Source organism: Falco rusticolus, chromosome 1 (assembly GCF_015220075.1).
Source record: "Falco rusticolus isolate bFalRus1 chromosome 1, bFalRus1.pri, whole genome shotgun sequence".
NCBI classification, from domain to species: domain Eukaryota; kingdom Metazoa; phylum Chordata; class Aves; order Falconiformes; family Falconidae; genus Falco; species Falco rusticolus.
Genome location: NC_051187.1, coordinates 50,709,023 through 50,726,159, shown reverse-complemented (window position 1 = coordinate 50,726,159; position 17,137 = coordinate 50,709,023). Strand labels below are relative to the sequence as shown.

General features: G+C 65.0%; 4 protein-coding genes across 4 annotated transcripts; 3 read left to right on the top strand and 1 right to left on the bottom strand.

Annotated features, from left to right (window-relative positions):
- Nucleotides 1–463: 463 nt before the first annotated feature.
- On the top strand, nt 464–9,664 carry LOC119155972 (prolow-density lipoprotein receptor-related protein 1-like). The gene is made up of 20 exons (XM_037405137.1): nt 464–575; nt 1,484–1,603; nt 1,685–1,912; nt 2,142–2,255; nt 2,357–2,476; nt 2,774–2,899; nt 3,000–3,206; nt 3,341–3,509; nt 3,642–3,810; nt 4,060–4,285; nt 4,943–5,158; nt 5,380–5,688; nt 5,936–6,148; nt 6,341–6,949; nt 7,376–7,591; nt 7,810–8,048; nt 8,131–8,260; nt 8,589–8,767; nt 8,884–9,070; nt 9,435–9,664. Exons 1-20 carry the CDS (start codon nt 464–466, stop codon nt 9,662–9,664), a joined length of 4,119 nt encoding a protein of 1,372 aa, XP_037261034.1.
- Nucleotides 9,665–9,866: 202 nt separating this feature from the next.
- On the top strand, nt 9,867–11,355 carry LOC119154450 (low-density lipoprotein receptor-related protein 4-like). The gene is made up of 4 exons (XM_037401955.1): nt 9,867–10,064; nt 10,346–10,547; nt 10,619–10,783; nt 11,072–11,355. The coding sequence occupies exons 1-4, from the start codon at nt 10,012–10,014 to the stop codon at nt 11,339–11,341; spliced, it is 690 nt and encodes a 229-aa protein (XP_037257852.1). The 5' UTR covers nt 9,867–10,011; the 3' UTR covers nt 11,342–11,355.
- A 449-nt stretch (nt 11,356–11,804) lies between these two features.
- Nucleotides 11,805–14,283, top strand: LOC119155907 (low-density lipoprotein receptor-related protein 2-like). Its single transcript, XM_037405002.1, has 7 exons — nt 11,805–11,904; nt 12,051–12,179; nt 12,365–12,472; nt 12,560–12,796; nt 12,919–13,342; nt 13,567–13,699; nt 14,260–14,283. The coding sequence occupies exons 1-7, from the start codon at nt 11,805–11,807 to the stop codon at nt 14,281–14,283; spliced, it is 1,155 nt and encodes a 384-aa protein (XP_037260899.1).
- A 509-nt stretch (nt 14,284–14,792) lies between these two features.
- CLDN23 (claudin 23) lies at nt 14,793–16,123 on the bottom strand. The gene has a single exon (XM_037400518.1). The coding sequence runs from the start codon at nt 15,907–15,909 to the stop codon at nt 15,211–15,213; it is 699 nt and encodes a 232-aa protein (XP_037256415.1). The 5' UTR covers nt 15,910–16,123; the 3' UTR covers nt 14,793–15,210.
- Between the last annotated feature and the right edge of the window lie 1,014 nt (nt 16,124–17,137).

The window sequence follows — 17,137 nt, the reverse complement described above, 5'->3', positions numbered from 1 at the left end:
CAGCCCCGGGGCCGTGTTTTCGGGAACTGTCCCCGCGTTCAAGGCTGCCGCCGCCTTCCCACGGCCGAGCAGGTGCGGCGGGCCCGGTTCACACGGCCGGGCTCCCACAACACCCCCGCCCGATAAAGCGGCCCGACGGGGCGGGACGGGGCAGCCCGCGGGGGGCCCGGGGACCCTCCGCGCCCCCTCCCCGGCTCTTGGGGGGCGGCGGGGCCCCGAGCGTGCCCGGCCTGGGGCCGCACCTGCCCCGCCCGCGGCCGCCGGCCCCCGGCCCCCGCCTGGAGCCCCCCCCGGGCAGCCCGGCGCAGCCCCCGCGGTGGCGGGGCGGGCCGGGGTCTCCGCCGGGGGCGGGCGGTGCCCGCGGTGCCCAATGGCTGCCCGCGACCGGGCATAAAGGCGACGGCGGCGGCAGCGCGCTCCCCTCCGCCGGCCGGGTCCCCGGAGCCGCCCCTCCGCCGCCGCCATGGGCCGCCCCCCGCCGCCGCTCCGCCTGCTGCTCGCGCTCCTCAGCATCCTCCTGCCGCCGCCGCTGCTGCTGGCCGGGATCGCCGCCGGCGCCGGGACCCGCCGCGCCCGTGAGCAGGGACCGGGAGGGAGGGGGGGCATCGGACTCGGTCCCATCCCGAGGGGCTGCGGTGGGCGCCCGCCGCCTCAGGGATGCTCGCAGCCCCCCGCTATGGGCTGCTGGGGGGTCCCTGCCCCCTGTGGCATCCTGCCCGCCCTGAGAGCTTGGGGGGTCCCTGCGCCCCGAGGAGCCCCGTCCCGCTGTTTAGGGGGCTTGGAGGTCCCTGCCATCCCTGGGGGGGAGCGAGAGGCTGCAGTTCTTCCCGCAGCCCCGCAGGCGGTCCTGGGGTGCCCCTGGCTGGGATCAGACCCCCGTCCGCGGGGCTGTGCCGGGACCCCCGCGCAGGGAGCTGGTGGGGGGGGGGGGGGTATCGCAGCGGGTCTCGGTGCAGCCGCCCGGGCTGACGGCGGCCCCGGCTCCCTCCCGCAGCGCCCGCCGGCCCAACGTGCTCAGCCTCACGCCAGGCCACCTGCGGTGACCGCTGCATCCCCGTTCCCTGGCTCTGCGATGGCGAGCGGCAGTGTCCTGACGGGACAGATGAGCAGTGTGGTGAGCGGGGGAAGCTGACACCCCTCCCCTCTCGTGGGGGGGCTGCGGGGGGCTGCGCTATGCAGGCATTGAGGGACCCTGGTGCTCCTGGGGTTGGGGGGGGCAGGCCAGTGGCACCTCACTCCTTGCTGGCTCTGCCAGTGGCTCCAGTGTGGCACCTTGCAGGGACCTGTGTGCCCCAGAGCTCCTGGGGGATGTCTGTGGCGTGGGGACGCCTCTTGTATCCCACACCAGAAAGCCCTGTTGGGGGCTGCTGTGGGCCAGCCCAGTGGCAGAGCCCCCTGGGCGTTGCTGGTACCTGCCCCATGCCAGGATGAAGGGGACCCCTGTGATTGTGCTGGTCCCTGTGATGGGGTGCTGTCCCTGCAGATGTTGCCTGTGGTGGAGACCCCCATGTTTGGCAGTGTGACGACGGCCGGTGTGTTTCTAGCAGCTGGCGTTGCGACGGTGCTGCTGACTGCCTGGATGGCTCTGATGAGCAGGACTGTGGTATGTAGCCTCTGCTGGGGACGCCGAGTGTGGGTGGCTGGGGGCACAGGGCACGGTGCAAGTGCTGCTGTCTTCCCTCAGTGTGCGGAGCAAAGAAGGTGCAATGTCCCGGCACCCACCACTGCATCCCACACTGGGAGCTGTGCGATCGGCACCAGGACTGTGAGGATGGCTGGGATGAGGAGGGGTGTCCCCAGCAGCCCTGTCTGCCTGGGCAGTGGCAGTGCAGGAACAGGGTGTGCATCATGGCTGAGTGGAAGTGCAACGGGGTTGATGACTGTGGCGATTCATCGGATGAAGACGTCTGCGGTAAGCAAGCCTGCTGGATGCTCTTCAGTGGGGCAAGACCTGCCTAGGCCGTGTGTGAGGCAGGGGGTACTTTTCCTTCCTGGGCCTCAGCTCCCCTTGGGATGGTGGCAAGCATCCCAGGAACCTGTTTGTGCTTTGCGGGGCCTCCCCAGAAGTCTGGGACCCATGGCTTCCCCTGTGCCCACCTGGTATCGGTCTGCCCTCCTGACATGAGCTGTGTGTGCCATAGCCCCCTGCCCACCTGGCATGGTGCGGTGCGACGAGGGGAAGTGTATCCTGGAGTCCTTGATGTGCAATGATGAGGATGACTGCCTGGACGGCACCGATGAGCCCAGCACATGTGGTGAGTTGCGTGGAGCTGCTGGCCACTGCCCACGTGGCTGGGGCCGGGGGCAGCCACAGGACTGTCCTGTGTCTTGTCACCCCTCCGCTGTGTCCCTGCAGGTCGGAGCTGCTTTGTACGCAATGGGGGCTGCATGGAGACATGTGCTGACACGCACTGGGGAGTGCAGTGTTCCTGCGGGGCTGGCTGGGAGCTGCAGGCAGACGGGCAGAGCTGTGCTGGTAAGGAGGGGACAGGCTGCACACGCTTTGGGCACACACTGAGAGTGGGGTCCCGCCAGAGCCGGTGCTTATGCAGGAACACCTGCCTCATCCCTGCTGCTACCCATGTGTCATGCCTGGGCCCGCAAAGGTTGTGTCTGGGTGACATCCCAGCGGCAGCTGGTGCATTACGGGGCTGGGTCCCAGGTGCTGGTATCTAGGGAACTTTGCCCGTGGTCCCTGGGGAGCAGCATGAGTGCTGTCTGGGAGTAGCTAGCCAGCCACGCGGCAGGCTCTTGGCTGTGCCTGTCCCCACAGATGTGGACGAGTGCTCCCTGGAGTACAGCCCCTGCAGCCAGCTGTGCCACAACACCCCAGGCGCTTTCAGCTGTGCCTGCCTCCAGGGCTACACCCTGTGGCATGGCACCACCTGTGAAGTGGCAGGTAGGGTTTGCTGGGGAGCCCCGGCTGTCTGAGGGGCTGGGCAGTGCCCCCAGCTAACCACATCCCTGCTAACCGGGTGACATCTCCCTTGCCCTGGCAGACAACGCGACACAGGTCCTGGTGGCTGTGGGGCAGGACCTAGCCCTTCTGGATGTGCGGACCCAAGCCTACCGGCCCCTGCTCTCCACTGAGACCGAACCCCGTGCCCTGGTGTATGACCTGCTCCGAGAAACCTACTACTGGCTGACAGAGGAGGGCGAGCTCCGTGCTCGCCACCCGGGAAAGGGCACACAGCCCCTATATGCAGGTGAGGAGGAGCGAGGGTGCTGAGAGCTGGTCTGCCACCTCAGCCCTGCCTTTTCCCTAGAGGAAAAGTCAGCCTGGGTTTTGCCTCCCAGCCTAGAGCAGCACAGTGTGCCTTAAACTGCTCTGTCTCTGCAGATGCTGGGGAGGTGAACAGCATCTCTGTGGACTGGTTCACTGGGCAGCTGTACTGGGCCAGCAGCCACCCTGCAGCCATCTGTGCGGCACTGGGCGATGGTCGGGGCTATGTGACAGTGCTGGGGAAGGATGTGGCACCAGAGCAGCTGACAGTGCACCCAGCTGCAAGGTGAGGAGCGAGTAAGCTAGGGTTGGCTCCGCGCTCCTCAGCGCGCGATGCCGGTGCTGTGTTGTGCCTGCTGTGGGGCTGTGGCAGCACTGGTGTTATGCCATGAAGTGGGTGCTTAGTGCCTGCCCCCAGGTCACTGTACTGGGTCAACCGCGGGCCAAGGGGCCGAACAGTCATTGCTACAGCCGGCATGGACGGGTCAAACCGGCGGGAGCTCACAGTGGTGTCCATGGAGGAGCCTGTGGGGCTGAATCTGGACCATGTGGCTGGCAGGCTGTACTGGATCAGCGAGTACAAGGAGGTAGGAATGTGGGGCAGCAGGGCTCTGACCACCCAGGTGCTGGCAGGCGATGGGGTGGGAGTGGGGAGGGTGGTCCTTGTTCCCCTGTGGCTATGGCCAAGGCATGGGTGCAAGCAGGGAGCCATGCCCAGGTCTGGCCCATGTCCCTGGGCTGGGAGGGGGGAAGAAGCCTCTGTGAGCCCCTGTGGCTGTGGACAGTGCCTGGGTGTGGGGGTGCCACATGGTCACTGTGCCTTGCCTTGTCCCCAGTCCATCGAGACGCTGCGGATAGATGGCAGCGGGCGCCACTCCTTTCCTGGTGTTCTGCGCAGCCACACGGAGCCACTGAGCCTGGCTGTGTTCGAGAGCCGGTTCTTCTGGACCGATGGCACAGAGCTGGTGTCATCCACCTGGACCTCTCCACAGGAGCACGCAGTGTTGCTCCGTGCCCCTGTCTCAGCTTTTTCTGTGTTACACGCACTGCAGCAGCCTCCCCGTGAGTACCCTGCTGGGCGTCCACACCAGTGCAGGGCTGGCAGCACCCCTGCCACTTCGCTGGGTGCTAGGGGAAGCTGTGCTGGGTCCTGGAGATCGCTAGGACCTGCGCGATGGCTCTCCTGGTTCTGTGGCAAGGAGCTGCGCCAGAGGGGACATATGAACCCCTAGGAAAGCTGCTGAGTCCCATGGCTTTGGGTAGAGCTCAGCCCTCCTACCTGATGTGACAGTACTACCCTGCCTGGGGCCCGTATGTAGCCCCAGGACAGCCTGTGGCTTTTGGGGATCAGGAGGGGGGGCGGGGGCAGGGGGAGTCATGGCTGCCTGAGCTTCTAATGTTCCCTTTCTCCCAGGGGACACTGCTGCGTGTGCTCCAGGCCTGTGCAGTCACCTTTGCCTCCTGTCCCCTGTGCACCCTCGGGGCTACAAGTGTGCATGTCCAGAGGGGCTCTTCCTCCTGCCCTCGGGGAAGTGCACAGGTGAGCAGGGTCTGCAAGGTGGGCTTGGCTGTCTGGGGTGGGATGCATCCCTGTGGGAGTCAGAGGGATGGGATGATGTTCCCAGCACACACCAGTGCTGTTACATTTCTTTGTTCATGCTGGCAACCCCATCCACTGCCCCTGGGGCCATGCTCACACACTGCCCTTGTACCCTGCAGAGCTGTCCATCGTGTATGCATCAGGGGAGGCCATCTTCCTGGTGCAGGTGGGTCCTGGAGCACACAGCAGACGGGTGCAGGAGTGGAAGGAGCCACTCCACCTGCAAGATGTGGACTGGCAGAGGTCAGTGCTCTACGGGACAGATGACTATGGGACGCTGCTGCGTGTTGTGGGGCACCCTGGCAGGAGAGAGGCCATTGCGACTAGGCTGCCAGGTGAGACCCTATGGAGTGGCAGAGGGCACGCTGCCCTTCCTGGTGCTCCCTGAGACCTGAGAGTCTCCTGGGTGCAGAGCACAGCAGTCCCATGGCGCCCACACTGAGGCCGTGCCAAAGCACTGGGCAGCTGTGCATGTTTCAGGGGCAGGGGGGACCCAGGTGGAGGAGAAGGGTCATGGGACAGCCCCGTAACTGCTCCCTCACCTACTCTTGCCCAGTCTGCTCTGCCCGTGTGGACATCCGCTCAGGGGACCTGTACTGGCTTGCATGTAACCGGAGGGACATCGGGGTGATCCGGGCATCTGACATGTCCCCACGCATCCTGCACCGTGCTCGCAGCAGCATCCAGCACCTCTTCTTGGACTGGCGGCGGGGCACGCTGTACTGGCTAGCCCGTGGGCAGCCCCTGCAGCAGCTGAGCCTGTCTGGAGGTGCTCCGTGGGATGTCTGGAACGAAACGTGGCCTGGAGACCTGCCTGCGGCCATGGATAGCAGAGCCTTCACCCTGCTCTGGAGCTCAGCCCTGGGTGAGCCTTGGCGGTATCTGGAGCAGAGAGCGGAGGCAGTCACCACAGGCAGGAGTGACAGCCATGTCCTACATGCAGCAGGTCCCTGCCTGGGCAGTGGGGTGCTCGTGGGACAGCCTCTGTCCCATGGTCGAGCCCCTGGCCTCAGCCATGAGGTCCCTGCCATAGCTGTGGGCTTTGGGGGCGTGGGGTGAGCCACAAGGGGTTCCTGCAGGCCCCAGGGTCCTACCATACTTCTGCCCCACAGGCCTGCGGGCGCTCAGTCTGACCAAGCGGCAAGCAGTCACCCTGGCACCCAGCTGGTCCCACGGCCTCGTGGCTGCCTTCGAGCCATACCTGGTGTCGGCAAACGGGACAGCTCTGCTGCTGTGGGACCGGAGGACGCTGGCCCTCTTGCTGTCCGTGCCGGCAGCAGGCGTGCAGGGAGTGGTGGCTTTCGTGGGCTCAGAGCTGCAGGCTGGTAAGAGTGGCCCTGGCGCTGTGCCTGGTGCTGGTGGTGTACCTGATGGGGCTGGGTGGCTGTAGTGCTCTGAGCTGGGGCTGGGTGCCCGGCTGCTGGTGGCCATGCCGGGTGCTGTTGGAGGTGCCCAGGCTGTGGGGAGGGCACAGCCCCAAATCCAGGCTCATGTTCCCATGCCTGTGCCTCTGCCAGTGCCACCAAGCAAGGGGTCTGCCCTGCCACTCCCTCCACCTGTGACCATCCCTATGAAGACAACCACAAGCACCACTGCTGCTCAGCCCGCAACCTCCACCAGGAGACCTACACCAAGCAAGACCACCACTGCACTCACCACTACTCCTCCACCAACCAGCAAGGCTACCACAACACCAACAACTGCCAGCCAGCCCACACCAACCAAGACCACCCCTGCACCAACCACTGCCCGGACCACACCAACCAAGACCACCCCTGCACCAACCACTGCCCGGACCACACCAACCAAGACCACCACTGTGCGGCCAGCCACCACCAGTACCACCGCCACCACTCGGTCCTTGCCAGCCAAGACCTCTGCCCCAAGAGCAGCTGCTACCACCCAGTACCCAACCAGTCCTGCACGGGTAGTACCACCTACCCCACCCCTCCCGTCCAGCTCTGCGCACCCCCTGACCCCAGTTCTCCATCTGTCCTGTCCTCGCACACACGTGCCCTGCCATGATGGCACCGAGTGTGTGGCCCAAGAGTATGTGTGTGATGGGGAGAAGGACTGTGCAGATGGTTCTGATGAGGACAGGTGTGCTCAGCTCTGTGACACCCCAGGTAGGAGCCGTTCTTCAGTCACCTGCACAGCTGGGTTGCCCTGTACCAGGGCTTATGGCTGCTTTCTGGTGGGGTTGGTGGGATCGGGATCTGGGAAGGTCTAAGTGTGTCCTGGGCTCTGGTGCTTGTGATGTGGCATGCTTCTGATGTAGCATACTGGTTTCTTCTGAGCTTGGCACTGGGCTGGAGGCCCTGTCAGAAGGGGACAGGGCTGGCCCCACTGCTTGCAGTGACCTAGATGTGGCTGAGCTGAGACTGCCTCGGTCACCTTGCTCGGGAGCTAGGCTGTCAGAGATGCACTGACTAGGGAGGGATCAAGCCCTGTCGCTGCAGTGTGGAGCCAGTCTAGGTTGCTGGGGGGCTAGCAGAGGGTCTGGGCACCCTGGCTGCCTGCTGCAGACTTAGCCAGGCCCCTTGTCTCCCCAGGAGCCTTCCACTGTGCCAGCGGAGCCACCTGCATTGAGGCCAGGGAGCGCTGCGATGGGACGCCACAGTGCCCTGACGCCTCAGATGAGACAGGCTGCTGGAGCCCCACACCGGAGTGCGCCCTGCGCTGTGACACCGCCACCCGCTGCATCCCCGAGAGCTGGCTGTGCGATGGCCATGCCGACTGCCTGGACTACACTGATGAGCAGGGCTGTGGTGAGAGTCTGGGGCTGGATGGGATGGGGGCTTCTGGGGGTGGTCTGCCCCCACAGCCGGGTGCATCGGGTTTCCCGTGGGTCCAGGAGCAGGCACTGCCTGAGGCAACCTGCCAAGCAGCCAGAGGAGCCGTGCCCTGCTCAGTGCCATGTCTGTGCTGGTGGGATGGGGACGGGGACAGGGATGGTGCCCCTGCTCAGCCCTGTCCCTGCTCACAGTGCCGAAGGAGTGTGGCCCGGCTGAGTTCTCCTGCCGGAGTGGGCAGTGCGTGGCCCTGGCCCTGCGCTGTGATGGAGACCATGACTGCCGGGACGGCTCGGATGAGGAAGGCTGCACCGTGCCCCGGCCGCTGCTCTGTCGCACCGGTGAGGTGGCATGTCCCCACAGCAAGGAGTGTGTGCCAGAGGCCTGGCGCTGTGACGGTACTGCTGACTGTGGGGACGGCACAGATGAGCAGGTGAGTGGGGTGGTGGGGACACAGCATGTCCCCGCTCGCTCCCAGGAGGGCTGGTGGCCCTGTTCACCCTTTGTTCTTGCAGGGCTGTCCCTGGGAGGAAGAGCCGTGTGGGGACCAGCAGTGGGGATGCTCCCATGGCCATGGGTGCATCCCTGATGTCTGGCGCTGTGATGGGGAACGTGACTGCACGGATGGCAGCGACGAGGCTGGCTGTGAGCAAGACCCTGCTTTTATCCCCTCTGTGTCTCACCTGGGGGTGGCTGGTGGGTGCCCAGCATGGAGGGAGGGGGTATGTGTCTGTGCCGAGGTGAAAGGCCTCTTCTCAGCATCTGTGGTGGCTCCAGGCCCTAGATAGCTGTGATGCCTGTAGGGCTGGTGGCCTTGGGATTAGGATAGCCTGAAGCCAGACTGCAGGCACAGCTCTGGACGTGACTGCAGTGAGCTCTGAGGCACCCTGTGGGAGCCACTGATTCTGCCCCAGCTGAGCAAAGGGAGCTGATGGACAAGGCTCAGGGCAGCCTTCCCCGCATGTCCCTGCAGGCCAGCCTGCTCCCTGCCAGAGCCACGAGTACCCGTGTGGGCTGGGGGCCTGCTTGAATGCATCCCTGGTGTGCGACAGACGGCAGGACTGCGTGGATGGCTCAGATGAGGGGGGGAACTGCTCTGTGCCCTGCCAGCGGTCCTGCGCGCACCTCTGCTACCCCTCGCCCCAGGGCCCTGTGAGTGTCAGCAGCCCTGGGCCAGGGGCTTGCCCCGTCATGCTGCCCTGGTCCAGCTGCAGGAGGATGCCTCATGTGTCCCCAGGGGGGTACCCTGACAGTCCCTTTCCCCACAGCGGTGTTGGTGTGACCCAGGCTATCGCCTGGCCGAGGACGGTCTGTCCTGTGTGGACATAGACGAGTGTGTGGAGCGGGGTGATGGAGCCTGCAGCCAAACATGCCTCAATGCGCCGGGGTCCTACAGCTGTGCCTGTCTCCCTGGCTACCTGCTGGAGCCCGACGGCCGTGTCTGCAAACTCACCGGTAAGCCCTGCTTAAGCCCAGCGCTTCAGCAGTGCCGAGTGTCCCTGGCACTCTAGGGTACACCAGGAGCTGGTGGGTACCTGTCCCCCTGTGCATGCTCCCCATGGGGAGCCTTGTAGTCCTGCAGATGGCCCTGTCCCCTCTGCTACGTGGCCCCCAAGGCCCCACTCAGCTGTGAGCTGCTGCTTGCCAGCCCGTGGCCAGTCAGCAAATCTACCTGCACTAGCTGGGGAGCGTGCTGTGCAGTAGGGCCAAGTCCCAGCAGGCTCCGACGCCTGCGAGTGCCATGTTCCCTGCCTGCATGCGCTGGGGCTGCAGGGCCACCAGTGCTGAGCAGGGTCCGGGTGGCTTTGTGTTGCTCCAGGACCAGAGCCCATGTTGCTGGTGGCTGTGCAGTCAGAGCTGTTCTCCTATGGCTTGCGGAGTGGGCACTGGGAGATTCTGCTGGCCACTGACAAGGATCGCGTTGTCTTCTCACTCGACTATGACCTGGTGGAGAGGAAAGTCTTCTGGATGGACCTGGCCACAGAGAGCATCCGCTGGCAGGGCCTTGACTTGGGCAAGAAAGGCACAGTAGTGAAAGGTGGGCTGTGACAGCGTGAGGTTAGCAGGGCCGGCATCTCCATGGCTGTGCGATCTCCAGGCAGCAGCGGGGTGCCAGACTGTGTCCCTTTCCATGGAGAGGTGCTGGTGGGAGCAGGGCTGGGGGAAGCTGGAGCTCCTGGGATGGAGGGGACGTGGGCTGGGAGCATTGTGCCAGAAGGCCATGCAGCTGTAACCCATGGGTGCTGACTCTTGGGAGCATTGCAGGTGTGAGATCAGACTGTATAGCAGTGGACTGGCTTGGGAGAAACCTGTACTGGACAGATGGGGCAGCAGGGCAGGTGCTGGCCACTCACCTGGGGGCTGCCTGGCGAGGGATACCAGACTACACTGTGGTGATGGATGGAGATCTGGACCAGCCCCACTCCCTTGTGCTTCAGCCTCTGGCAGGGTAAGGCTGGGACAGGAAGGCTTGGGGACTTCCTTGCCATCCCTGCCCCATTTTCTTCCACAGAGGCAGGTGATGGGGTGGGGAAGAGTTGGGATGGCCTCACCCGGGTGCTGTCGGGGGCTGTGCAACTGGGGAAGAAGGAACCCAGGCACCTGTCCTGTCCTGGGGAGCTCTCAGTGTGTCCCGGATGGGATGGGAACTCCACACTGCTCCTCTGGGCTGCCCTGGTACTGGGATCGTGCTGTGGCAGGTCCAGGGGCCAGCACCTCTCTTCCCGCCAGGCTGCTGTACTGGTCAGAAGTGGGGAGCCACCCGCGGCTGATGAAGGCCAGTATGGATGGGAGTCAGCGGCACGTGCTGCTGGCCCAGGGGCTGGGCTGGCCCACAGCACTGGCCCTCGACCTTCCCACCTGGAGGATCTTCTGGCTGGATGAGAAGCTGGGTAGTGTCGGTTCTGCACACCTGGATGGCACCAGTGTGAAGGTGTGTGGTGGGGCTCTGGTTATGGGGCCCTGACGGGGGCTGGGGTTGGGCGCTCATGGCTTCTCTGCCAGGTCCTGCACCTGAGCTGGGTCCGGAGCCCCTTTGCGGCGGTGGTGTGCGAGGAACAGCTCTACTGGTCAGAGAGGAAGGCATGGTCTGTGCAGCACGTGGACAAGGCCAGTGGCAAGAACAGGACCGTGCTGCTCAAGCGACACGGGCAGCCCCATGGCCTCCAGGTACCTATGGGGGGGATCCCTGCACCCTGCTGCTCCGGCTCTGCTGGGGCTCAGACCCTGCACGACCCTGCTGTCCTCTGAGTGCAGAGCACTGGGGACCTCTGTACGGCCCTTGGGCAGCGGTACCTGTGGTCAAGGGTCTCTGGTCCTCTTTGAGCATCTCTGCCTCACCGTCCTGCCCCAGCTGGGCTGTGCCTGGGCCTCGGGAGCACAGCGTGGTGTCAGTTGTGCTCAGCCCCGCTGCTGGGTGCTGACGGGGCTGTGAGGCTGAGGCTGCCCTTCCCGCAGGTGATGCACCCAGCCCTGCGCCCTATGGTCCCCAACCCCTGTGCGGCACGTGGCTGCTCCCACCTGTGCCTGCTGAGCGCCGGGCGTGCTGGGCAGTGCCGCTGCCCCACTGGGCTGACACTGGCCACCAATGAGACCACCTGCCTGCCCCTCCATGATTCGGCCTTTGCCCTCCTGGTGTCACCGGCAGCCGTGACACAGGTACTGTCCTCTGGAGCTGGCCCTGGGGGCTGCTGTCCTCCTGCTGTCAGAGTGGGGTCCCCCTCCTAGTGCTGCCTCCTTCCTCCAGGTCTACCTGAAGGACCTGCCCACGACGGCTGGATCCCAAGGCCTTCCCCCGCACCAGGCCCTGCCCTTGGCCAAGGTGGGCCGCCTGTCAGCCATCGACTACTCGGTGAAAGACAAAAGCCTGTACTTTGCAGAGGTGGGGGGCGACTCCATCGGATTGCTGCGCCTGAAGGACTGGGGCCGGCTGTCCTGGAAGCTGGTGGTGGCTGTGGAGGGCACCGTTACATCCCTGGCCCTGGACTGGCTTAGTGGGAACCTGTACTGGATTGGGGGGCAGCCGCCCAGCATCCATGTGGCAGCTCCCGGGGGACGGTGGGCCCTGGAGCTGCTCAGCAAGGGGCTGCAGGGTGCCGCCTGGCTGGCGCTGAGCCCTCGTGCCTCCAGCATGTGCTTTGTCACGGCGGCTGGCAGCCGCAGGCCGGGCGCTGCGGTGGAGTGCGCAGCCATGGATGGCACCAACCGCAGAGCCGTCTGGAGGAAAGCCTGGGCTCCCACTAGCCTTGCCTTCGGGGGTATTGGCACCCGGCTGTACTGGGCGGACTGTGGTGAGTGTGGGCTGGGCCGGGGCATCGCTAGGGCCAGCAGTGGTGCAGGCGCTCAGTCTGCAGGGCACAGCCTGGCACAGCCCTGAGGGGCAGCCTGGAGCCCTCTGTGCCCCCCCATCTGATGTCCCCACATCTGTGCCCTGCAGAGAGAGGCACCATCAGCAGCGTTGAGCTGAATGGATCCCACTATCGTGTGGTGCGGGAAGGGCTGCACGGCCTCTCGCTCTTTGCCATCGGAGAAGGCTTCCTGCTCTGGAGCACGACCTCAAACAATGGCGAGTCCATCTGCTGTGCTTTGTCCGGCTCCTCCTACTGCACCAGGACACAGGGGTCTCTGCCAGTCCCTGTGGGGTGCAGGCTGCCCCTCCCCGGGGTGAAGGGCAGGCTGGGGGACCCCACCTCCCACCCCCTGCACCCTTGTAGGGGGATGTGCAGCAATGCTGACCCCATGTCTCTCCAGGTTCCAGCAAGATCTGGCACAGTCGGCTGGAGCGGGCTGAGAGCTGGTGGTTCCCCATGGAGCAGGAGTTGGTCGCCATGAGGATTTACAGCCAGTTCTCACAGGAAGGTGGGTCTGGGGCTGCCCCAGCCCGGGGCATCTAGGGGGCTGAGCCATGCCCTGCAACGACCGTGCTAACCTGTGCTGTTTTGGCAGGCACCAACGGCTGTGCAAAGAACAACGGGGGCTGTGCCCAGCTGTGCCTGCCCAACCCCACAGGGCGGCTGTGCCGCTGCTCCCCCGGCTACCACCTGGTGCGTGGGGTGGCGTGCACGCTGGCACTGCCCTGCCGAGCCCCGCTCCAGGCCTGCCCTGACCTCCAGGGCTGCATCTCTAGAGAGCAGGTCTGCGATGGGCGCCCCGACTGCCTTGATGGCTCTGATGAGGCTGACTGTGAGTGCCTGCCCACAGCCGGGGCGCACAGGGGGGCCTGGCTGGGCACAGGGGGGCTCTGCCCAGTGTCTCCCAGTTTGGGAAAGGGGGTCTCACTTGGGTCTCTGCCGATCTCCCTCCAGGTCCCTCCATAGAGATGGGAACACAGGTCCCCGTGGTGGCACCATCAGGAATGTCCCATGTGGAAGAACAAAAACCAGCCTTACCCACAGCTGCACCCAAGCCTCGGCAGCCCGGCCCCAGCCTGCCCACCACCTCTGGCCCATGGGAGTATGGAAAGCCCTTCCTGGAACCCCCCAGCACTGAGGAGGTGCTGGGGGCCATGCCGTGCAGCAGCGAAACGTGTAACCTGCGTGGGGACTGCGCCATCGAGGCTGGGCGTGTGACCTGCCACTGTGCCCTGGGCTATCGTGGCGACTACTGCGAGGAGGCAGAGGTGCAGCCCGTGGCAGGACCTATCGTCCTGGGGGTGGCTGTGCTCCTGCTGCTCACTGCTGCTGCTGTGGGGGCCCTGGCCTACATGCGGAGGCGGGACGGGCGGAGGAGGTGAGCTCTGGGGCTCGACCGTGCCTGGTACAACTGGGGCTGGAGAGGGACAGGGTCTCCCTGCCCAGGGACAGCATGGTGTCCTGGGGCATTCCTGGGCTATGTGGAAACTTCCAGTCACCCCAGCAGGCTATTACCAGGGGTTGTGGCAGGACTTCGGGATCTGCCCCGTCTCTAGAAGATGGCCAGGCCATCATCAAGGTACTTTTTTTTTCTCTCCCCAGGACCTCAAGCACTGCCTCCACTCGGGTGCTGACCTTGTACCATCGCGAAAGTGACCCTGAGGAAGAGGATGAGGAGGAAGAGCTTCCCCCCAAGAGTGATACCTTTGTGAATGAAGCTTACGATGGGAAAGAGGTGAGCAGCATCTGGTGGAGGCCCTGGTAGGGACCCCACTGCCATGCTGGGGTGCCCCAAGGACACCCCCAGCACCCCACACACACACCCACCCGCCATGCAGATCCCTCCCCAGGCCCAGTGCTGGCATGGTGCCCACTCTTGAGGCAAGCTGGGGAAGAGGGACAAGACCTGGGGGTGCCTGGAGTCTAGCTGGTACAGGGGCTGTCCCCTCCGCCTGTGGCCGGAGGCCCTGTGCCAAGGTGCCCGGTGTGCCCAGGGAGGCTGGCTCTGACTCATCCCTGATGCACCTGTCTACGATCTCTGCAGGAGCTGCCAGCCCCGCTGAGGAAGGGACCATCTCACCCGAACACTGTATTTTCATAAAGGAACATTGTGCAGCACCTCTAGTGCCATTGTAGTTTGTGTGTGGGCCGGGGAGGAGAGGTTGGTTTGCTCTTCCCAGATTTCTAAGCTCTAGAGAACTTGCAGTCCAGAGCAAAAAGCTTTGGGAGGTTTTTCGGGAAGTCTCCAACCCTGACAAACTCTCTGAGCCACCTGAATCTGATCTCTTGCTGCAGGGTGCATCCTGTACCATCCCTTAACCACACTCAGGGCATCTTGATGCACCCTCCCCCTGCAGCAAGGCTCGCTGACCAGGGTGCTTTGGGCTCACCTGGGGCAGAAATCTGGCTGAATAGACTTGCAAGGAAGCTGGCTCAGCTCTTGCCCTGTTATGCAGGGTGCCAAGCAGGATTTTATAGTGCAGCTGTGACCTCCTGAGTGTCCCTTACAAACCAGTGAGACCAGTTTTACTGCCTCCCACCAAGCTGATGAGGAAAGGGGAAATAGGTGCTATTTTTATTCCCCTGTGATCTCTGCCCCCCAAAAGTGGCTGTACTCAAGGAAAGAGAAACTTCTTCCAGAGCTGATTTTTGACCATGGGGGAAAAGTCCTTAAGGAAGGTGCTAAAAAGCTACCTGTCCCCTTCTACAGACCTTTCCTCCCTGCTTCAGGCAAAGCCCAGGGTTACCTGTGTCCACTGGCTCCCAGCCCAGCCCGCCTAGCAGAAATCCCATAACTGTCCCACAGCATAGACACGCTCCCCTTCATTTATTTTCCTGTTTGCACAGCCCTGAGTTGAGCAGAGACATGTGGGAGGTGCTCCCCTCCACCATTCCCAGCCCTGAAGGCTACATGGTGCTAACCTGTACCTTGGTCACAAGGGAACACTGGAGCTGCCTTTGCCCAAGCTGCTGCATGGTGCAGGAGGATGAGCTTAAAAGCTGCATGGAAGAGCTGGAGCCAGGGCTGGTCCACAACCCGGCACGGCTCTGGCACAGCTGTGGGACTTGGAGCACAGCAGTCTTTTGAGGACGTTACAGAGATTCAAGCCGGGTCCTCGGTCTTGCTTCCAGCCAGCTCCGAGGTACCCCATGGGAAGGGCATAGCCTGGAGGGGCAGGAGCCAGCACTGCTCTCGGTGCCAGGCAGCCAGGCTGGCCGGTGCCCGCTGCTGTCCCTGCACTGGGGCTAGAAGTCAGAGTCACAAGGCAGGGTGCTCCTCTGCTGTCTATCTCGCTCGTCCTCCAGCACATCCCGGGGATTATGGTAAGCCCCAACGGTGGAGCACGACCCAGCCTCCAGCACAGGGCTGGGGGGCAGCCTGGGGGTCCTGTGCTCCTTGCAGCAGTGATGGAAGCTGAGGGCGAGGGTCAGCCCCCCCAGGATCTCCAGGCAGCTTCCCAAGTAGCTCAGCACCAAGCTGTAGCCTACAACCAGGGTGCTGCCAGCCGGTGCGGGCAGCGCCCACAGCTCGTGGGTGTACCAGGAGGCAGGCACGAGGCTCAGCAGCCCCGAGAGGAGCAGCACAAGCCCTGCCGCCCCAGCCAGCGGGTGCCGTGGTTCCTTCTGCCAGCAGCGAACCCCCAGGGTAGCCACCAGCAACCCCACGAGGGTGAGCACCAGTGAGGTGGGCATCATCCCTTGGGCCACCCGCACGGGTACTTGCTCAAAGTAGCCCAACTCATCAGCCTGCCCGCAGCGGCGGTCGTGGCTGCTCTGCTGCTCTCTGCACATGTCCCAGATGCCGTGCTCCAGGACGAGGTCAATGGGCTGGTTGGGTATGAGGCTCACCTGCCTCCAGTTGGGTGCCAGCGTGCCCGTGAGCGTCAGCAGGAGCCCACAGGGGCACAGCACCAGCCCCACGATCATCACCGTCGGTGTCCGCATGCCGGGCAGGTCGGCGAAGCGGGCTCCAGCTTCTGCTGGCCGGGAACGTCCGTGGGGGCCGCGGGGAAGCGGGGGCTCGCTGCTGCCGCCCCCTCACCCGGGGGCAGGAGAGGTGGAACTGGTGCCCCGGCGCTGTCCCGCGGTAGGGCAGCGGTCCCAGGCACCCCCGGTGCGGCGCGCTGCCCGCGGAGCCACCGTCCCGGCGGTGCCCAGGCTGCGGGGAGGCGCCCGCGGCAGCAGGAAGTGCGGGCAGGGAGGGGCCGGGCGGGCAGGGCCGGGGCCGGGGGGGCTGGGGCAGGGGCAGTGCGGGCAGGGCCGGGGGGGCTGGGGCAGGGGCAGTGCGGGCAGGGAGGGGCGGGCAGGGGCAGGGGCAGTGCGGGCAGGGCCGGGGGGGCTGGGGCAGGGGCAGTGCGGGCAGGGAGGGGCGGGCTGGGGCAGGGGCAGTGCGGGCAGGGAGGGGCGGGCAGGGGCAGTGCGGGCAGGGCCGGGGGGGCTGGGGCAGGGGCAGTGCAGGGGCAGTGCGGGCAGGGAGGGGCGGGCAGGGGCAGGGGCAGTGCGGGCAGGGCCGGGGGGGCTGGGGCAGGGGCAGTGCGGGCAGGGAGGGGCGGGCAGGGGCAGGGGCAGTGCGGGCAGGGCCGGGGGGGCTGGGGCAGGCAGGGCCCGGGCAGGGCAGAGCAACGACAGGGGAGGGCAGGGGCAGGCAGAGCGGCGGCAGGGGCGGGCAGGGCCGGCCGGGCAGGGGAGGGTAGGGGCAGGGGCTGGCAGGGCCGGCGGGGCAGCACCTCCCCAGAGCCTGGGGGACCCACGGGAGCTCTGGCCGCCGCTGTCCCCTTGCTACGCGGGGTTGGGATGCCGGGGGCAGTCACACACACACCCCCCTCCACTGCAGGTGGCACTGGGATGTCTCGGCGTCACCCTGGGGCTTGGCAGCGCTCCATCCCTACTCCGCCCTGCTGAGGAAGCACAGGACCCTGTTATGGCTCAATTAAACTGGCTGGGAATTTATTTTATTGTCAACTGAATTAATTTATGAAAATCATTAGTTGAGATGAAAAGCTAGCAGCTCTCGCAGTTGGTAAGGACCCCGTGGTCCTCCCCAGGCTCAGGAGATCTTCCCAGCCCCTGGCCTTCATCATCTTGCTTTTCATCCCAGCAAGCATCTCCCTGGTCTTTAGGGACCGCTCCCGAGCTTGGCCCTGCTCTTCCCCTCCCAGGCTGCGCTCGGAGG